The sequence below is a fragment of the Cryptomeria japonica genome, chromosome 8, assembly GCF_030272615.1.
Source record: "Cryptomeria japonica chromosome 8, Sugi_1.0, whole genome shotgun sequence".
In the NCBI taxonomy this organism is placed as follows: Eukaryota; Viridiplantae; Streptophyta; class Pinopsida; order Cupressales; family Cupressaceae; genus Cryptomeria; species Cryptomeria japonica.
Genome location: NC_081412.1, coordinates 465932453 through 465953371, shown reverse-complemented (window position 1 = coordinate 465953371; position 20919 = coordinate 465932453). Strand labels below are relative to the sequence as shown.

At 36.8% G+C, this 20919-nt stretch overlaps 1 protein-coding gene across 1 annotated transcript in view; it reads left to right on the top strand.

The window, feature by feature from the left end:
• Positions 1–9370: 9370 nt before the first annotated feature.
• LOC131034967 (uncharacterized) overlaps positions 9371–20919 on the top strand; it is a 97160-nt gene continuing 85611 nt past the window's right edge. Inside the window, exon 1 of the mRNA XM_057966587.2 lies at positions 9371–9582. Coding sequence (XP_057822570.1) covers positions 9490–9582 — 93 coding nt within the window. The 5' untranslated portion in view covers positions 9371–9489. The remainder of the gene's footprint in view (positions 9583–20919) is intronic.

Genomic DNA, 20919 nt, shown 5'->3' with positions numbered 1-20919 from the left:
GGTTTAAGAACAATGTGATCGGGGTTTTAGGGTTCAATTTGTATTATCCATGGGTTTAATAATGTTTGAAGATTTTATTTTAAGATGTAGGATTTGGGGTTGTAGGTATAGTTAGGTTTAGGTTTGAAAGGTTAGAAGGTTTGGAATGTACAAAGTTTGTTGTTGATGGTTTAGGGTTTGTTGTATACATATAAATACATGCATGTATATTAGGTTTTGTATTATTTATGTTTAGTGTTTGGTGTTTAGAGTTTAGGTTTTGATATTTATAATACACACAAACACATTTACATATAAATAAACACACGTTTACACACACATGTTGGGATTAGGTTTCATACACATTGGATGTCTTAATATTTAATTTAGTATTATCGGTGTAGTCCCATAGAAAATATGTCCAACTTGTGGTGTCACTCCATGCCATATGTTAGTCATATTATTAAATGCATGCAAGCCAAAAAAAAATGGAGTTATCAAGTAGATCATGTAAATTGATCAAATCATGATTTGTACCAATGGCACATCATAAATCATTTTTGTAATGGAGGACTATGTTTATAATGAAGCACCCAGGTTTGGTGGGTCAAATATTATTTACAAATTACAAATTGTAGGTGGTATATTTAAACATCATGGAAGAGAGTGTTGGAATTTGTACCATGCATTTTGAGTGTTATGTTTGTCCATGACTTTCGCTCATAGTTTCTAAAAACTATTTGTGTTTTCTTGATTGGACTTATATTATGGACTAGATGATTGGGATGAAGACAATATCACTTGTTTTTGTTGGAAGGATAATGTTGAAAGTTCTTTAAATAACATAATTGGTGCTTATACATAGAGGTGGATACTCTAAAGAGTGTATCATGATTATCAAATTATACAAAATCTCCTTTGTTAGTTATTATTCTAGAAAGGGTTTTCCAATAGTATATAATTATGTGTTTCACATGTTGCACTCACTATAATTGTGAATTTTGATAAAATCATATATTTTCTATTTGACACTATTAGGGTTAGTTGTGTAGGTAGTTATCCCAAGATCGAAATGCTTAGAATATAATCATAAAAGGAGAAGAATATCAATATGAAAGACTAACAATAATATATAAAAAGAATGCAATGTACGGACAAGAGAGATTTTGTTCATACAAGAGTAAGAGGTGGGCACAGGGTGTCACACTTTTCATTATGTGGGATGCTCAAAATCAACATGTTTTAATTTGTCAATTATAGGTTAAAAACAACAAAAAATTTAAGGATGATACAAACTAATGAGTTTTGGCATTATCAGTAAAAAACAATAAAAAAATTGAGAATGATACAAACTAATGAGTTGTGGCATTATCAGTTAGGAATAAAGGTGAAAACCATACATAGAATTTTGAAAATCTTAAATTGAACCCTTGTGAAGATGAAAAATCATTCATCCAAAAGAGCTTCATTATATAAGACCATTAATGAAGGTTATGCCAAAAAAATTAACCATATAATAAAATCAACAAACTTCATAGAATCAACACGTAACATTGGAATTACGTGGAGAAAAGCTTTACAAGAAAAATATCCACAAGAAAGAGGCCAAGGTTGTATTAATCTTCAAATACCTGAGATATATATGACATTCCAGTAGCTTTTCTACATACTCCTAAACATCACACACATACACCATCCAAGAACCTTAATATATAGAGTTTTAGAGAAGCCTTATAGGCCCAAAATAGGTGCCCAAATTTGCATCTTGGATTCCCCACACCTTTTTCCATCGGTTTTCCCTCCTTGCAATATGTAAAAACATTCTAATTTCCTCCTTTAATTCTCTTTCGTAGGTGCCGAACTTGGGACGTTCACCAACTATATTTGTATCTATATTATTTTATGTTTTATCACCCCCATTCTAGATTCGCATGAGGGAATTTAAAAAAGGAACAATTAAACGACATTTACCCCTTAACCCCTTCCTTGTGAATGGATCTACGACATACAATTGGGACACTAATGCAATGAGGCGAGATTTACAAGCATGCTCATGATGACATCTTATTGTAACATTTTCTATATAGATTTAGTTTATTTTTAAAAATAAATCTTTCTATCATTTTTTATTTTAATTTTTCTATTGTTTTTTATTGAGTTACATTATTCTATAACACAACTTTTAGTATGTATAAAATAATTATCCTTTAATCACTATCTAATATCTAGTGCGTGAATATTTTTTTTGTAATTTTATCTATTATTGATTTGTGAATTTGTATTAATAAAAACTAGATAGATTTTACATAATACGTTGATTTCAGCATATATTAAAATCAAAATTTTCATATTCATTGAAATGAGGACATCCATATGGAATATAATGCATTTCTTGAGATATTTTTAAAAATGTCTACTACTTTTTCCAAAGTATTAAACAAAGGTAATTGATTTTTTATAACGGAACTAAATTCATTATATAAATTTAAAAAATTATCACATAATACATATTATAATTTTTATAAATTTAATATTAAAGGTTGCATACTTATAAGATTGAATCTCTAAATGACTTCATTTGATTTCCTAAAAGACCAAGCAATTTTTTTCACGATTTTTATATTTACAAAGGAGACTTCATCAAGTTTCTAATCTAAGACTAGGGGCTCTAAGCAAAGAGGTTTGATCTAACCCCCTTTAATAATGCACTTTAGATGGAACCCATCTACGATAAGAACACATTATTTTATAAAAAAATCAAGATGTCTCACAAGTGGGACATGCTATTGTTTAATCAAATCATATATAAAATAAACCACCAAGAGAAGCAAATGTACAACCACTGATATTAGGAAATTGGATCAAATCTGTAGACAACTTCACTAAATTAGAAAAAACATGAATGCCCTAAGTAAACTTAACTATTGAGTAGAAAAATATCATCCATTTTTTCATTTAATTTTTAAGGCATGTGTATTTACATGCTTTGTATTATTAGTTATGCTTTATTAATTTTCAACTAACACATCCATAACTTATATTAAAATATGTTGAGAAAACAAGTACCTTTGTCTTTGTAAATTATCAATGACCTAGCTTGATGACACAGTGAAGGGTTCATATAAGATTATTTAGAAAGCATAACCTTATTGATGTTGTTAGAGGACCTAAGGATGTAGACCAATCTAAACCAATACAATTTGTAATAAAACTTTTACTAGTAAAATTTGAATAGGATTTGATTTGTATCTAAAAAAAATTCAAATTGAATATTAGTATTATACATTTACAATATATACATAAAGTAGTCTAAAATTAGGATGTGAAAGTGCAAGTATGCAACATTATCTCTTAGAAGAATATAATGCATATGATTGTCTATTAGTAATGAAATTAAATCAATGAGACAACATGGAATATAACTCATAATTCACAATCAATTCATTTGAGTCAAAAATTTAGGCAGAAGAAAGGATTTTGAAAGTGAATATTGAAATAAAGAATTATGTTGGGGATTCTTAAATATTTTGGTTCATTTTTTTATAAATAGAGATATATCTTTGGTCTTTACAATGAATAAAATCACACAAGAGAACCATGTTTCTCACTCAAATGATAATAAAACTTGTCACAAATTTCACAATGCAATAGATATATAAATATAAAAGGTCTTCCAATTCATTGTTGTAAATTCTATAAATACAATGAAATATGGAATTTAAATATTTGACCCTATGAACTCAATTTATTTAGGCAACACCATGGATGTCTCTTTGATCGAATTTATTAATTAATTTAAACAGTTAGAATACTAAATTATCTAATAATTTTCGTTAAGCATACATCTAGAATGTTGCATATTCAAATGATGAGAAGATGCCTACATTTAGTAACTAAAAAAATACATAAGGAAGTGTGCTAGTAGCCATCCACCCTAACTTCACACACCTTAATATCCAAAGATCTACATAGGATTTTGATGAATTTTTGGGGTTTTCTTTGTTTGTGACTTAAGAGTGGTCAAAATCATCAAAACCCTATGCTAGTAGCTACCCACAACCTCTTGCATTCAAATTTTGGGTAGCTAGGATGAATGAAAGATTTTAATGACGTCCACGAGACTGATCAGTCTATGGGACCGATGATAGTATTCTTAATTAATCTTCAGATTCTTTTCCCTGTCCAATCTTCTACTATTGATTTTGACTAGGAGGCTAGCAGTCTGATTAATTCTATCTTCTTCAAATAACCGATGCATGTTGTCAACCTTTAATCCATTTTCATACTGAGTGCAGATGTCCTCATAAGTCGCACACTCCATGATGAAGTGCCATTCTGTTTCTGCAACCCCTTTATTGCAGAATATGCAAGTTCTTTCCTCCCATGTTTCTTTAGGTATCTTCCACCTATTGGTCTCACATCTAAGGTGGTGTGACCCAATTCTTAGTTATGCAATTAGCATCTGCGCTTTACCTTTAATAACCCCTAAATATGTTTTTTCACCGTGGTCCTTTGTTGGATTAAACTCTTTGATGTAGTATGTTTTTTTCCGCCCAACGTGCTTTGTCCACATGGTAATACAAAATTATTCAATAACATAACTTTTATTTCACGATTGGTGTTAGGACACTCATGCAAATCAATGTTCCACTTGTTCATCCAATTGTTGTTCTGCTTCATCCAGATTTTCTTCCTTCGATTTAGCAACTCTTCAATAACCATTTTAGGCCAGCGATGCTTATCCATGTTCTCATCTTTCTTTAAATAACATATCAATCGGGTTATAGCCGAGGCTTCCAAAGGAAAAGTACCTGCTTCAACTAACAAAATTTCATACGGGATCATGCTTTTAACTTTGAGATTGCTTGTTATTAAATTCTTCTGGATTCTTTCTAGTTGCCTCCAATTGCAGTTTGACATGCTGCTACCCCATACTTCACAACCATAGAGAAAAAACGATGTGACTACAAGACCAAAAAGGGTTTTCTTGGTTTTCCAATCCCAAAGTTTTTCTTTTCTGCACCTATTTTGAAGTAAGTATGAGGCTTCCCAACCTCCTTGTATCCTTTTTATCCTACAAGTCTCTCAACTGAGCTTGTAGTGAAAGTCGATCCTAAGGTACTTGTATTCTCTCACTATTTCCAATGGGCTGCCTTCAAAAAGAAAGGTAACTTGTTTCTCTTTTCTTTTTAATGAGAAAATCATGATTTTGGTCTTGGATATGTTCACTTGCATCCCAACCTTCTGACAAAAGTCTTCTAAAGCTTTGAAATGTTCTCTTAACCCATGAACCATTTTTGAAATTAGGATAAGATCATCAGCATACAATAGGAGTCTCACCACATAACCTGCCAACTGAACACCCTCACCCTCTGGCTTGCTTAACCAAGCTTCTAACTTGTCAATGTATAGCCCAAAAAGTGTGGGAGATAGAGGACAACCCTATTTAACTCCAATATCGCTGCCAAAACACTCTAACATGCCTTCGCTTATTCTGATTTAAGCTCTAACCTTCTCATATAATCTATGAATTGCAGCTCTATACCCATCCAGTATGTCTAGCTCTTCCATTCAGTGCCATAGTTTATCTCTGGGTACCGTGTCAAAAGCTTTCTTAAAGTCCACAAAACAACAATAAGCTTCCTCACCTTAAGTGTTCTAGATATTTTGTATCAAGTGTCAAAGAGTGATGCAATGATCAATGTTAGAATGTCCTGCCCTGAAACCTTCTTGCCCTTTAGCTCTTTTACCTTCCTTCTCTGCCCAACTGCTAATCCTACATTCTAACATGCTCCCAAAGAGCTTTCCAAAGATAGGATTGACCATAATTGTGCGATAGTTAGAAGGGTTATTGATATCCCCATTTTTAAAGAGAGGGATGAGCACACTAGTTGTCCATTCCCTAGGAAACCTTTTCGAATGATGTTATTGAAAATTCTCTTGATATGAGGGGAAATAATCTTGCTTCCCCATTTTAAGAATTCAACTTGTAACCCATCTATGTCTTGTGCTTTACCACTTGCTAAACTCTTTATGCCTTGGTGAATATCTTTTGTTGTGAAAAGTTTCATTGAAGTGTTAACAACAGGTGGATAGTTTTTCTCAAGAGTGCATTCATAAAGGATCTTGGCATATTCCAACCATTGTGTATTTGTAATGCTATTTTCAGTCTTCTTTTTCTTTTGCTGCAACTCCTTCCAAAAACCCTTGGGATTATGCCTTGCAAGATAAATTAGTTCCTTCCTTCTTTCATGAACATATTTTTCCTTTTTTGATTGCATCAATTTTAAATATTTTTCTTGCGCTCTTTGTCCATTCCACCCTCTTTTAGTGATCTCTTGGTTGCCTTGCAGTCTTCATCATACCACGGATTTGCCGAAAAAGTGTTTGCAACCCTCGTCTTAGATTAAGATCTTTTGCATGACTTTAGAGCCTTGTGAATTAATCCAGGATCAACTAGCTGCTATGAATGTGGGCTCCTATCTTATTGGTCGCCTTAACCTTTCTGATATACTTCAGATTGTGTAATTGTTGCTTAAGATCAACACTAAAGATTTCTTTATTCTTTTGATTTATAAGGATTTTTCCGTTGGAAGGGCCCATCTTTTGCATGCGGTGAACCTGCCCATTGTGTTGACTGCATCGAGAAATGCCTAGTTCAACAAGACGAGGTGAATGATATGATTTCAGCTCAAATGGGCAGTCCCCAATATCAAACTTCAACAATCTAGAAATAAAACTCTATGAGCAAATCACATAGTCTACAACACTTTGGCCATTATAAGTATTGCATGTGATGTCCCCCAATCTCGGCCAATCTTTCATGCCATTACAAATGACCAAGTAAAATAAACTACAAAGGCCAAGTAATTTTGCCCCAAACTGAGACACGCTGCCCTTACCATCTCGAGAGGTTCTTTCCCAATGTTGATCTCTACCTTCTTCTAGTCAAAGAGGATTGTTTTCCCCTCTTTCTTTATTGCCCAATTGAAGGGACTGATTATTAGTTGTCCTTGCATTAAAGTCTCCCATTAGCACTATGTCACCAAATGAACTGAAAATAGAGATATCTTTTATTAGTGATGCATAAGGGTCTTCATTGTCTAAGTTCCTCTTCTTATTAAAATCTGAGTTTTTTGGAGCAAAGTAGCAAGCGACCAATCTGAAAGTCACCCCATTCTCTGTTATTTGTAGCCATATGTATTGTTTATTAGTGTTTTTTTTTTTTCCACTTTTACAATTCCTTGTCACTTCTCATCTATTAGAATTGTAACTCCGCCATGACCTTTACCTGTTTCATTCCCTTTGTTCCAAACCAAAACTTTCTTAAATCCTTCAAAATCTGGAACTTTGCAACCATCATGTTCATGTGTTTATGTGAGAATGATAACATCTTTTCCTTTTGCTATGGGCCCCAACCCAGGTCATCTCCTACACATATATCCTCTGCAATTCCAACTTACGACATGTAAGTAATCCTATGGGGCCCCTAATCCCTATTTCTTGTTTGAAAAATGCTTAGAGATTTGGGCTTTCCCATTCTTCAACCATGTCCACTTTCCCTCATTTCTTGTTGTCTTTACTTTCTCCCATTCAATCCTTTGTTCTTCTTGTTGATCGAAGGTCAAATCATCATCTAAATAAATGTATGTGCCTCTGAGCAAACCTCTGTTTTTTAAAATCATGTTCTTATCCTCTAAATTTCTTAAGGTGACTCTTACATGTCTGTCTCTACCTCCATCTATCTTCTTTCCAATCCTATTTGCTTGTTGGATATACCCCGAGCACTATAGTTTGTCTTTAAGGAAGTCTCTAGTGAGAATATCGGTTCTCTCTTTCTCACCAAACTCCCTTAAATCCTTAATTATAATGTTTGCAGCCTTGCTTTGCTTATCTTTTTCTTCCCTTAGTTGTCTTTTGACTTGGTTTTCAATGATTCCTCTCTGCTCGCTTGCTGGCCCCCTTACCACTTGTGACCATGACTTGGTCTCTTCTATTTGTTCTCTTAGCTGATTTTCTTTTGACTCCAAGTCTGCCAATGTCGATTGGATCACCTTTATTTGCATTACATTTTCTCCTTCTTATATTGTTGGCTTCTTGTTTTCAGTTGAACTAACTTGTGTTTTAGAGTGTTCAAATCCTGCTGACCCCTCTCCATGTTAATATGAAGATTTAGAATTTGTTCTTTTAGTATTTTATTTTCTTTTTCCAACTTGCAATTGGATTTTATCACCATTTTTGCTTTGTTGTTTTCAAATCTCCCCCTGGATTCCAATATTTCGAGTATGTTCTTCAATCTCATGAGTTCTTCTACATACAAATTTGATGACCATATAAGAGGTGTGGATGTGGGGCTATAAAGTTCTTGTGTCACTTTTCCGGTGCCCTTCTTGCTTGTCATGAGCTCTTCTATTTTGTCCACAATCCCCTCTATCTGGTCCACATTTGACTCGAGATCCTCTGTGTCCTCTATCAGCTTCTCTTTTCCTTTATACTCAACTTGGTCAATTAATTCTCCCTTTTGAAACAACTTATTAGCTATCTCTTCGTTACTGGAATTTAACTTTGGTAAAATCACAGTGATTTTTTTTTTGTCTTAGCTGTTGAGTCTGTCTGCGCCTTAAGATCCCCTTATATTGTTTTGCATTTACGAAAATCAGCGTTTCTTCAGTGTTTGTATACTTTGATGCATTTGTTTGAAGGGATCTTATTAACAAAGATCTCCAGAATTCTGTTAAACTATCTTGACTTAGAAGGTTTGACAATACTTTCAGTTGTAAATGAGACTCATTTGTCATTTTGTTGTTCATTATATATTCCATTATTCCCAAATGTTTTAGAAAAATGTTTTAGAAAAATGTTTGTATTTGTCCACTGTGAACCTTATGTACTGCAATCCTGCCCTACCAGATCTAATCCCTGTGATCCTATTGCCTCTATGCCTGTCAGATCCAAATTTCCCTTCATTTTGCCTTGTTTTATTTTCATGTTGTAAAATATTGTGTGGGTTTGGAGTTTTATGCAGGTTTAACCATTTTTGCCTCCATTCGTCAAAGAACAACAAAATGTTGAATGCAAGAGGTTGTGCACACAAAAGTGAAAAAGTAGTCATTTTGAGGTGATATCTAGTACATATTTTCTATTTCCCTCTAATAAATATTTTGACTATTATTTATGCACAAATGTGGGGAAATGTGCAATATGATATTAAGAAAGTTGTACAACTTCTTTAATAGAATTGAGTATACAATTTTTTAATGAACTTTTAATTAATATGTACTGGAAAAACAAATGTGCACCATGAGTACCTATTGTATGATTTTTTTAAAATGAAGCTGGATATACAAATCAATACCTATTGTATGATTTTTTTAAATTGATTTGTTTTTTTTATTATGTTTTTTTTTTCAAAATTGATTTGTTCAACTTTCCTACTGATATAGAGTTCAAAACAGTTCCATAAATGGCGGGCATTCAAATCCATCGACGGAGGGTTTAAGCCGAGCCAAAATGGCGGCAGAAGACGATACATCCATGTGTGTCAAAAATGAGAATGTGGCGACTACGTCTGAGGAGGTGCCACCGCACTTGGATTTTCTCTCGGTATGCATTCTATGAGATTCTTTTATAGACTGCAATTGTTTCTTCAACTTCCGCAAATTCGCGTTCTCTGTGTCAGCTCTAGTTATAAATTATCTAACTCCATTTGGTTCGGGAATCCCATTTCGAGTGAAGAGTGACATGAACTTGATTTTCTTTTTTGATTAACTGCTATGCCCCGATAGTCAGAAGCTCAGAAGCGTTAATATGAAACCTTGAAAATCCTCGATGGCTTTGAATTGAATTCACTTACTAAATGAAGATAATGAGGTTAAAGATTGCGTTTGGAAAGGGGAGGGAAATACATACATAAGGGCTCTCATATTTGCAGGCAATAAGCATTGTGTAAGTAATTTGTGTTTGATAGGTAATTTCAGTTTAGTGCTAACAAATGTTTATTAATCCCTCAGTCTTTGGTCATCCGACAATTCCTACAATTTTGATTATGTTAAGTGCTTTCATAGAAATAACAGTGAATAGTGCCCTTCCGTGATAAATACTAAATTCGAATATTAATTGCAAGGCACGCTAGAAGCTCCACAAAGAACTTACAATCTATGTCATGAACTATCGTACCTAGGATACCTGCAGTTCTTAACAAGATAAAATATGAGAAGACAATAATACTTGGGAAACACTCTTATTTGCTCATAAGTGATAACCTGTAGAACATCAGTAATATTGGACACAATATTTTCATGACCAATGGAAACCGTCTTCAAGCTGTGTCCTAAAGCAGGCATCATTTGACAATCTTCACAACGGGGCATGATTTGTCCGAGACTCGAAAAAAAATGTTTCCACTGACCAGCATTAAAATCAATAAACAATCTACTAATCAATCAATTAGTTTCAGTACAAAGAGTTTTTTATTTTATTTTTTCTATTAATTATAAAGGAGTCACAAAACAGACCAACCGATCAGTTTCTTATAACAATACAAAACTGGATTATATCCGATAGTCTTAGTGCTAAGCCTGTCAATGCATATCAATGACTGTCCTATACGGCAACTACCACAACATTACAAAATTATAGCAAAATTACATCAACTACTCAACATGGGGTAAAAAAACTCAGATCAGCAAGCTGTCCACTGTATCATCAAACCAAGCTGTCCAGCCAAGTGATCCCTCCATCCCTCTCTGAACTTTCCCCCAATTATTGGGAATCACTACAATCTCTGCCACAGGGACATTTGCTGCTGCTCTAACAGGTATTCCTGGAGCTGCTGCCGCAATCTGTACCTCATCAACATGTGCCTTTGCCTCACTTTTCCTCCTTTCTTCTAGATCAGCCAAGAAATTGGAAAGACCAATCTCAAAGGGGGTCCTTTCCACAGTTTGTCTAGTCCAAGAGAACCCATGAGAGACCTCTCAGGTGATAGCCGTGCCATCCTGCAACAGTTTTTCAAATTTGTCCTTTGACAGCCTCAAAGTGACTGTGACCTGCCAAACAACTTCATGGGTTATGAGTCTCCTTAGAGACTCAGTAAGCAATCTTTCCCTGCTACTAAAAACATCATTATTTCTAAACTTCCAAATTAACCAAAGAATTTCAACAGAGAGAACAGACCAAAAGACATTAGTATCCATCTTGAGTTTTGACACATGTCCAACTACAACCTCCCAGCTACTAACAATCAAGTTGACAGAAATGCCAAAAATATTCCAGACGCCTTTAGCAAAGAGACAATTAGAAAAGATGTGTTTCACCGTCTTTGGCAGTCTACAAACAGAGCAAATATTGGGATCTCCATCAGGTTTAAGGATAGGCAACTTATGTAACAGAAGGCACCACAAAAGCATCTCTTTTTAGGTTCCACTGGTCTGCTCCACAAGCTAACAAGAATTTTCTGCCACACAGAGGGGTCAAGAGATACATTCCAGCAGGAATTAAGGTGAGCAAGAATATCTTCAGAGTCAGCAAGCTGTCTATAGATGGTTTTAGTTTTCACACAGGGAAGGGCAGAGCCATCGGGCCATTTAAACATGGTGAATCTATCAGCAGAGTTATCACAAGTTCTAGGGAGGGAGAGAGAGGCACATGCCTCCCTAAGCACAATATATGCCCTCCAATGTGATTGAGGGACATCAAATTTTGCACAAATGTCATTCGATGTGATAAGGTAGCCCTCATTCAAAATATCCATGAATCTAACAATGCCTTTGGCGGCCCAGCTTCTGGCCGAACAACCTTGAAGTAAAGCCAGAGGCTTTCCATGATGCTAAAGGTTCCACCAAATTGACCTTTCACCACAGATCTTATTATCCTTAGTAAAAATGTTGTTGTGAGAGATCAAATGTCTAATAGTTTCTCATGCTTTCCAAATTGATCTAATGACAACAGACCCAATTGGCTTGACTGGGAAACGACTAGCTATCAAATCACTAAATGGTAAGGCCTTCCAAGATGGACTTTGCTTTGTGTTGAGACATGGACCGGCTAGGACTTGAACCTAGGACCTTCCATACGCTGCTGGAGTGCTCTACCACTGAGCTATTGGCCCCTCTTGGACCAGTCCATCGTCGGTCCTGGTGTGTGGCTTATTTCCAACACCAACACCTCTCGTGTGCTTGGGGCTCCTAGCCTAGACCTGGCTCTGATACCATGTTGAGACATGGACCAGCTAGGACTCAAACCTAGGACCTTCCATACGCTGCTGGAGTGCTCTACCACTGAGCTATTGGCCCCTCTTGGACAAGTCCATCATCAGTCCGGGTGTGGCTTATTTCCAACACCAACATTTTGGGACAGACATTGATATGTTCTGCCTTATAAGCACCTTCCATGGTTCATCCCTTGAAGGGCCTTAGAGATCTATTTAATTGCAAGTGATATACCCTGTAGCCTCAAATCTTTTAAGCCAATGCCTGCTTTTTCTTTGCTCATAGTGCACCACCCCCATTTCACTGCATGCTTCTTCTTGTTACCCTTCCCGTCAGACCATAAAAATTCCCTTATCTGCTTTTGAATATAATTAAACTGATAATTACTAAAGAGCCAAGAAGAGGTGCAATAAATATTGTAAGAGGATAAAATCTTTTGACTTACCTGTATTCTCCCTGCCAAAGTTAGGTACTGTCTGTTCCACTTCCTTAATTTCTTATCAACCTTCTCTCTAACCCAATTCCACATCTCTTTAAGATTTGGGTTTATAGCAAAAGGTATGTCTAAGTAACGTACTTGATGATCAGGTCCCCCCCACATTAAGGGGTGCTTACTAAACCACTGAGGGGGTTGGTTTTCCCATCCAAGCATAACGGATTTAGGCAAGGAGATTCTGCTCCTTGATGCCTCACAAAAGATGGCCATTTTCCTCATCAGGGTAGAGAAGTTGTCTTCCTTCAGCTCTACCAAAATGGCTGTATTATTTGTGAACTGAACATTGGAGAGCTCTTCCTGATTAGGCAGTGAAATACCTTTAACCCTAGGAGAAAGGAGGTTATCCCTCAGAAGGTAATACAATGCATCCGCTGCAATAACAAAGATGGAGGGCGCCAGTGGACATCCTTGCCGAATTGACTTGGTAAGGTCAAAACTTTCAGACTTGCATCCATTGACTTCCACTTATGCCTTAGCATCCTCCATCAGTGTCTTCACCATTTTACAGTTTTGATCAGGGAAGCCTAAACTTTCCATCATCATAAAAATGAAGCTCCACTTTATTCTGTCATAGGCTTTCTCAAAGTCTATCAATAGCATAGATGTTTCTTGCTTAGATTCCTTGGCCCAGCTCATTGCCTCCCAACATGTAAGCAAATTCTCTAGTATGTATCTTCCTTTCACAAAGCCCCTTTGGGTGGGATTCACAACCTTAGGAAGGATACCCTCCAACCTCCTAGCCAACAGTTTAGCTAAAATCTTATAAGAGACATTTAGAAGCATAATAGGCCTCTAGTTCTTAATGAGAGTTCTATCCCCTTCTTTAGGAATCAGTTTAATAAGATCACTATTGATCTCACCACCTAGAGATCCCTTTTCAACAGCCTCTGTATATAATACCATCAGGTCTTCACCAATCCATTCCATATTCTTCTTGTAAAATTCCACTGGCATTCCATCCGGACCTGGTGCTTTATCATTACTTAGAGCATGAATAGCTTTTCTAACGTCTTCTACGGTAATTTCCTCACTGAGCCTTTCAACATTCTCCCTGCTGATTCTTTTAGGAATGATGTTTCTAATCTTATCTCTTGCTCTCTTTTTTCCTTTCTTATCATCTTCAGATGTGAACAACTTGCTATAGAACTGCATAAAAGCTTTCTGTATATCTGTCTGGTCAGTGATGTTCCTATTTTCTTCCCAGATACTATCAATTTTCTCTTTTGCTTCCTTGCTTTTAAGAATCTGGAAAAAAAACTTGGAGCCCTTATCACCATGTTCTAGCCAGTTCATTCTGGCTCTTGTCTTGAGGCCTTGAATTCTAATATTTTGAATCTTCCTTAGAGCCTCTTTGACCTGGGTAAGGGCTTCTTTGGCATTTGGGTTAGAGGGGTCATTCTGAATACATTCTTTTGCTCTTATAAGCTTACTATGCATTTCCGCCTCCTCCCTCCTTAGATCCTTGGCCTTTTTTCCCCATTGTCTGAAAGAGCACCCTTCAGCTATTCACATTCTGAATCCACCTATCTCTGGCACTGTGTAATTCCGAATTTCATTTATTAAACTGTCTAATGATACATACTACTTGGGAAACATCTTCATCCATCAACAATCTAGAATTCATGGCAAAAGCCTCCCTATGTCTTATAGGGGTCATAGAGGAATCATGGAAAGAGACCATAGTTTGTATGGGGTGATGGTTTGAAAGGGTGCAAGGGATAACCTTCAACCAACCCCCCTTGCTATTCTTCATGAATTGCAAGACATCTGTGTTCGCACAAAACCTATCAAGTCTGCTATAAATCCTTTTCTGACCTTGTTGATAGTTGCACCTTATAAACCAAGCATCATTAACCTCACTCTTATTTCCAGCCATTGGATCAAACAATCTCAACTTATTAATCATTCTACTCCAAAACAGTTTTTCCTCCTCCTTCCACTCAAATTTCTTGCCACCAACTTTATTTGAGGGGCTCTCTATCATATTGAAGTCACCCCCAATCACCTAAGGAATCTCTTCCAACTGAGCCATCTAGTTCCATAACTCAATCCTATCCTTGTGATCATTAGATGCATGTATTGAACAAATACCAATCTCCTTATCTTTATACTTCAAAATCACCCAAACTGCTTTGTTGCAGGGCGAGCAACCTGTTGTGACGTATTCACACATCGCCCCATTGTAAATGGGGACCCCTACTTTTTGCTTTTTAGGGTTTGCTTTTTAGGTCTTTTAGGTTCTTGTCTATTAGCCTTTGCACTTTGAGAGTTGTGAGAGGGATCATTAAGATAGCAGGCTCTGCTTGAGCTAGGGTGAGTCAGTAGATGGTCCAGGTTAGGGTTTCTTTAAGGCCTTCCTTAGGTCAAGTTTTGCTCTTATTTCTAGGTGTGGCTAGCCTGAGTTTGAGGAAGTCAGTGAAGCTTTGTGAGTGAGTATCATCTTTGGGGGTTTTAGATTGATCCAGTAGGTGAAAGATGAGGTCCTAGGCATAATTTGATGTGAAGTTGACCTATCTATCCTTTGGAGACGCCTTGGACAAGTCTAGACCTGAGGATTTGATGAAAAGGTTAAGAAATTTGAGCAAATCATGAATTTCGCTCCTGACCCTTCCAAAGGGTCCAGAGCGAAATTTCACAAAGGACCTGAGATTTCACCTAAGTCATAGGGTGGTTGAGCAAATTTGCAAAGATATGAAAGGAAATGCATCAAAGGGTTGAGTCTAGGGCGAAGTCAAGTCAAATTCAAGGTAAATTGAGCCAAGAATAGGAATTTCGCTCCTGACCCTTCCAAAGGGTCCAGAGTGAATCCCTCTATAGGGCACTCTACATTGACCAAAACTATGAACTAATCCATGTCTTAGGTATTATTGAAGGCAATTCACTTGTTTGGATGAAGAAATGTGAAAATAAAGTCAGGATTTGAGCCAAAGGGTGAATTTCGCTCCTGACCCTTCCAAAGGGTCTAGAGCAAAATTCATATAAGACCCTATTTTTTCACAAAATCTTGAAGAGAATGCCAATTTGAACTGGATGATGATGGAAGGAGGCCTAACAAGTTGTATCCAAGCCAAGGAAAGGAGAAAGGAAGTGAGAAATGACCCTAAAATGAAAATTTCGCTCCTGAACCTTCCAAAGGGTCAAGAGCGAAATTCACATTTCCTCTATTTTGCTCCTTGTTATGACCAAATTTGTTCACTTCTAAGGCGTGTTGGAAGGGCTTTGATGCATGTTTGTCTTTGAAAAGTGAATTGAGGCGATGGAATAGTGAAAATCAACCCAAGATAGGAACTTCGCTCTCGACCCTTCCAAAGGGTCCAGAGCGAAATCCTCATTTTGACCCTCTATTTTAACTTAAGCATTGAAAAGACCTTGTTTTGAGCTAAGTGGATGGCAAATGGACTTGATTGTGGTGAGGAGAGGTGAGTTTGATCAAATTTGAAGGTAAATTGAATGGAAGAAGTGAGAAATCAACCAAGAATAGGAATTTCACTACTGATCCTTCCAAAGGGTCCAGAGCGAAATCCTTTCAAACTTCTTTTTTTCACCTTGTTTGAGCAGGGCAGAAGGCTAGTTGTGAGATCATCATGGGAGGAGGTTTGAAGATTAAGTCTAGGATTGTGAAATGTTGAAAGAGATGGTCTAATTGAGCAAAATAAAAAAAATTGCCCCTGACCCTTCCAAAGGGTCCAGAGCAAAATTCTTATAGGGCCTGTCCCTGGGGAGGATCCTAAGTGAATTCCATTTTGATGCCTTCTTGTTAATGGTTTAAGGTAAAAAATGCTATGATCGGGATAAATATATCATGTGTACTTAATCACCTTTTGGTTTGTTTTGCAGATGCAAGAAAATCAGGCCAGGACAAGGACGACCTCTTCAAGTCTCATCATCAACAAGGACACTTCAAAGGCATGGAGGAGGACTCAAGGTGCGTCTAAAGCATTGGAAGACTTCAAGTGTTCGAGGAGTTGTAAGCTAGCCTCAAGACCTCATTCTACCACATAAAGAAACCACATGATGACATAGAAGAATGACCTTACCAACACTTCAAGGTGAGGTATACTACCGGAGAAGGAAGACTTGACAGTAAGGAAGCCTCATCAAGCACATGGGAGTAAAGGAGGTACATCATTCATCACATCAAGGACAAAGGAGGATCAACCAAGACACAGACGTTAGACAAGGTGGCATCCCAGTCATCATTCCTCCACCGAGATTGGTCCACCTCAGCATGTCCAGATTCAATGTACCTAATTCATCGGGAACGACACAAACTTCGGTGTACCTACTCCCGCTTCTTATTGGTCCACACTCATTTAATGTAATTTTTTCATTGGTTGAGGTGTTTATTATAACAAACCCTAATCAGGGTTTTCATCTTGTACTCCTAGTCATTGATTCTAAGTCAATCAGAGCCGTCAATTTGTAAAGGGCTCTCTATATAAAGCCCTGGCTCTTCTTTTGTAAAAGTTAATAGTTAGGAGTTAGCAAAAGAGAGATAGTCAATAATTAGTAGCTCAATAGTAGATAGCATTTTAGAGTAGAGTAGAAAGAGAAGGCAAAGATTGTTGCCAAGAGATTGTTGCAAAAGACATGTAAACTTCATTGAAGGAATGGTGAATTCTATGTGTCGATTCTACAATTTGCATGGTCTCTATACTTCTCAAGTTTAATTTCATGTTATTAGATGAATGGAAGAAATTTGTATGATCAATGGTGAAATTTGTATATCCATACTACTAGCGGTTTGTTGATTGCAAACTTGCCTTGCGTAGTCAACTGGAATCATTCAACTTAAGCTTAACTTCAATTATCGCTTCTTCATTGATATGCATCAACCTGACGGTGTCTATGCTTGTAGCGGTGATCTGAACATCATAAAGCTATCCTTAGAAGATCGCACTAACCTTGTGGAGATGATCATAGCATGTTAAAGCAAGACCTAGTTAGAGTTTCATCAAAGGTCATCCATTGCTCCTACATTCTTAGTGTTAGAACTAGATTCCTCCCAACCTTTATACTTTTTTCCCTTATTTAAAAATCAAGGATCAGTAAAGACCCACGTTCCAGTGATATCCAAAGTAAATTAGACGTTAGGTCATCAAATGTAAGTCCCCTTGTGATTCTAGCAAAATATCATACCGCAAGAGCTTATCCACACGTAGAGACCCTACATATCAGGACCTTGGAGTTGCTCCGATTGATCCTTCGACGAGATCTTCAGCAGTCGGGGAAGCTTTGTTCAAGAGAGGATAAGATACCTTGGTATTTTATTCTGTGTTTGGTCGTGTACAAAAGACACATCAACACAACCCCATCTAGATACATGTTTACTCCATTTATTGCTAATCAAAATGGCAGCTCCTCCCTTGCCACAAGTATGTTTAGTGTTAAAGTACTTTGCATCCCTCCGGATACATCTCAAATTAATGTCTAGTGAAAATTGGACCGTCTTTATCTCTTGTAGAAGGAGAATGTCCACATTCTTATACAATCTTAAGAATCTCTTCACAACATATTTTCTGTTTGGGGATTCCAATCCCCTAACATTCCAAGAGACGCAATTCAAATCCATGATTGATTATGGTTCAGTATCCATTGGTGCCCTGAATGTTTTGTAACATTTGGGCAATGTACCTTTAGATACCCTTCTTTCTGCCATGCTAGCAATAGACCCACTGGGTCTTCCTCTCTTTTTCTTAAATTCAAACATTTGTTCTACCCCGAATGGAGTAGAATTATCTTTCTTAGTCCCGTTTTTCTTTTTAGGGCCAACCTTTAGAATTCTTGGCACCATACTTCTTCATGACTTCCTCAATTAAACCTACATCAAAAGTTCCTTTGAAAGGCACAATAGCTCAGCAGACCCCCTTACATTCTTCTGGACACCAATTTTCAATACCATCCCTCTTGTGGTCATCGCTATCCTTATGATCTCCTCTTATAGGGACAAGGTCATAGCCCTGGCTAGAAAGGCTTGAGCCCTTAATAATCTCCTGAATGTGGGTAGGAGAGGGGGGAGTATCAGAAATATCAACTATATTGCAATCATGCTGAGTCTTAATCAACTAAGGAGTACTGTTAATCTTGTTTAGGCTCTCCTTTGACTCATTGTTTAGAGCACTAGGAACCTGCTCTAATTTCCTAGACTTTAACTTAGTCATCCCCCCTCCACTAGACATATCCAGGCTAGTAATGGGGTCAGAGGTTTCCCTATCCAAAATCTTGATCTCATCCTTGATAGGGGAGGTCATATTGACTTGTTTCTCAATCGAATTGGCATTGTCAATCCCTTCATTATTAATATTAAGCGTAGAGCTTATTTGAGTTTCAATTCTTTTCTGGGTATCAGAAATTCTTTTGAATTTTTCAAGAATAATTTGCTATGCATTTAAAATCCTGTGCTTAGGAAAACGGGTCTGGGCCTTAGGCTCCTGCAAATTGGCTTCCAAGACAAAAAGAGGGATGGAGGTTTTAGGGCGATTGGCCTTCTTAACAGCATCATGGAGGTTGTCAAGGTCTTCAATGATGGAAGCCTTAAGGCCACTATCAAAGGTCTTAGGGCTAGACATGACAGGCAATCTTTTAGTAGAGGCGGTGGAAGGTTTAGGATTAGGTTTAGAGGGAGGGACAAGTCCAGGGTTTTATGTAGGTCTAGAGAACCAGAATTGGAAATGCCCTTGCTATGAGGGTTAGGTTTATCAGAGGGTCTAGTTTTCGTGGGAGGCTTAGCAAACTTACTGTTAGATTTGAAGAGGGGGCATTGCTTCCTTATATGTCCCTCTTTTCTGCAAAGAAAACAAGCATTTATGCCACCCAAGAATTCAATAGGGCAGACAACTGAATCCTCATCAAGTTCAATTTTTAGTTCTTTCGGCAAATCAAGCCTAGGTTTAATAGAAACCAGTAATCTTGCATCCTTGTGTGGCGTAAGGGTTGGGGATTCATCCATCCTCAATACATTGCCAATAGGTTACGGGGTCTTAGGGACCCATTTCCACAAAATTGGAGGTATATTTCGAATAGTAATCCATCTAGGGCACGAAAGTGCTAAGATTTCTTCATTATTGGCCTTTGGTGTCCATCCAATGGCCCTAAAGCAGCCATTATTGATGGACCAAATTTCTTTTTTTACAACTTCTTTCTGGCTCTTAGCATCTTTAAAAAAAAATGATAAAAAGGCCTCATTGGATCATTCGACATAATGAAAATTGAAACCCTAGTTTCTTTTAGGCCCAATATGGAAAGCTAATGTACTGAGGGGGGAGTGAATCAGTACTCCAAAACTTTTCTTGAATAATAACTTTACTATTATGCATAAACATAATAGTGTAGTAACATAAAATAAAGTTAAAACAAATAGATAACATTCATACATGATTCACTCCATAACACATATATTTTGGTTACGCAAAAACTCTTGGTTAGAGAGAAAAACTGCGGTGGGGATGGCACCCACAACTTCACTACTGCAATAATAAAGAGTGCTTGGTTAGAGCTACATTTTAGCTATTTCTGATAGCTTACCCTGTTAGGAGTAACAAGATCTGTTAGATCTACCTTGCTAAAGGATTTTACAACATTTATTCTGAATGCTGCATCCGGTTAGAGGCTTTACAATTTATAGACTTGATTAGAGTCTTTTACCCTGTTAAAGGTTTCTCTTTCAACTTCACAATATTACAATAAAATCATTACAAATATCTGCAACTTTACATCTGAAATGTTATAGCAGATTCTATGTGTTCATAATAGATTACCTTGCTTATAACATACCTTGGTAACCCATACAAGAACTCGGTAAACCCTTTTGTTTACTCTGTTCTTCGACTGTTCTCTGAAAACCTTCTCAGTGACCTCTGTGTCTCTGTAACAGTCTTCTTACACACATATATACACCCTTAACTCATGCTGTATAAATAGATCTCTTAAGACGGTGATCTAATTCATTGCTTCGATCTTACAAACATGATTCCTCGAATGAATAACTATACAAAATATTTCATTGGTTAGATTGATCTCAAAATCATACACAATCTTCTGGTGCAATTTCCAATGTAATAACGGTTAGATGTGCCTCGATCTTGTAACACGTTTTCATATGCATGTCCAGGTTCAATGTATCTGGTAACACGTTTCACTCGGTGTATATCAACTCGGTGTGTCATCTTTGCTGCTCAGTAGTCATAAAAAGATACTCGGTAGACGGCTCGGTGTATACTGCGTTCTGTGACTTCT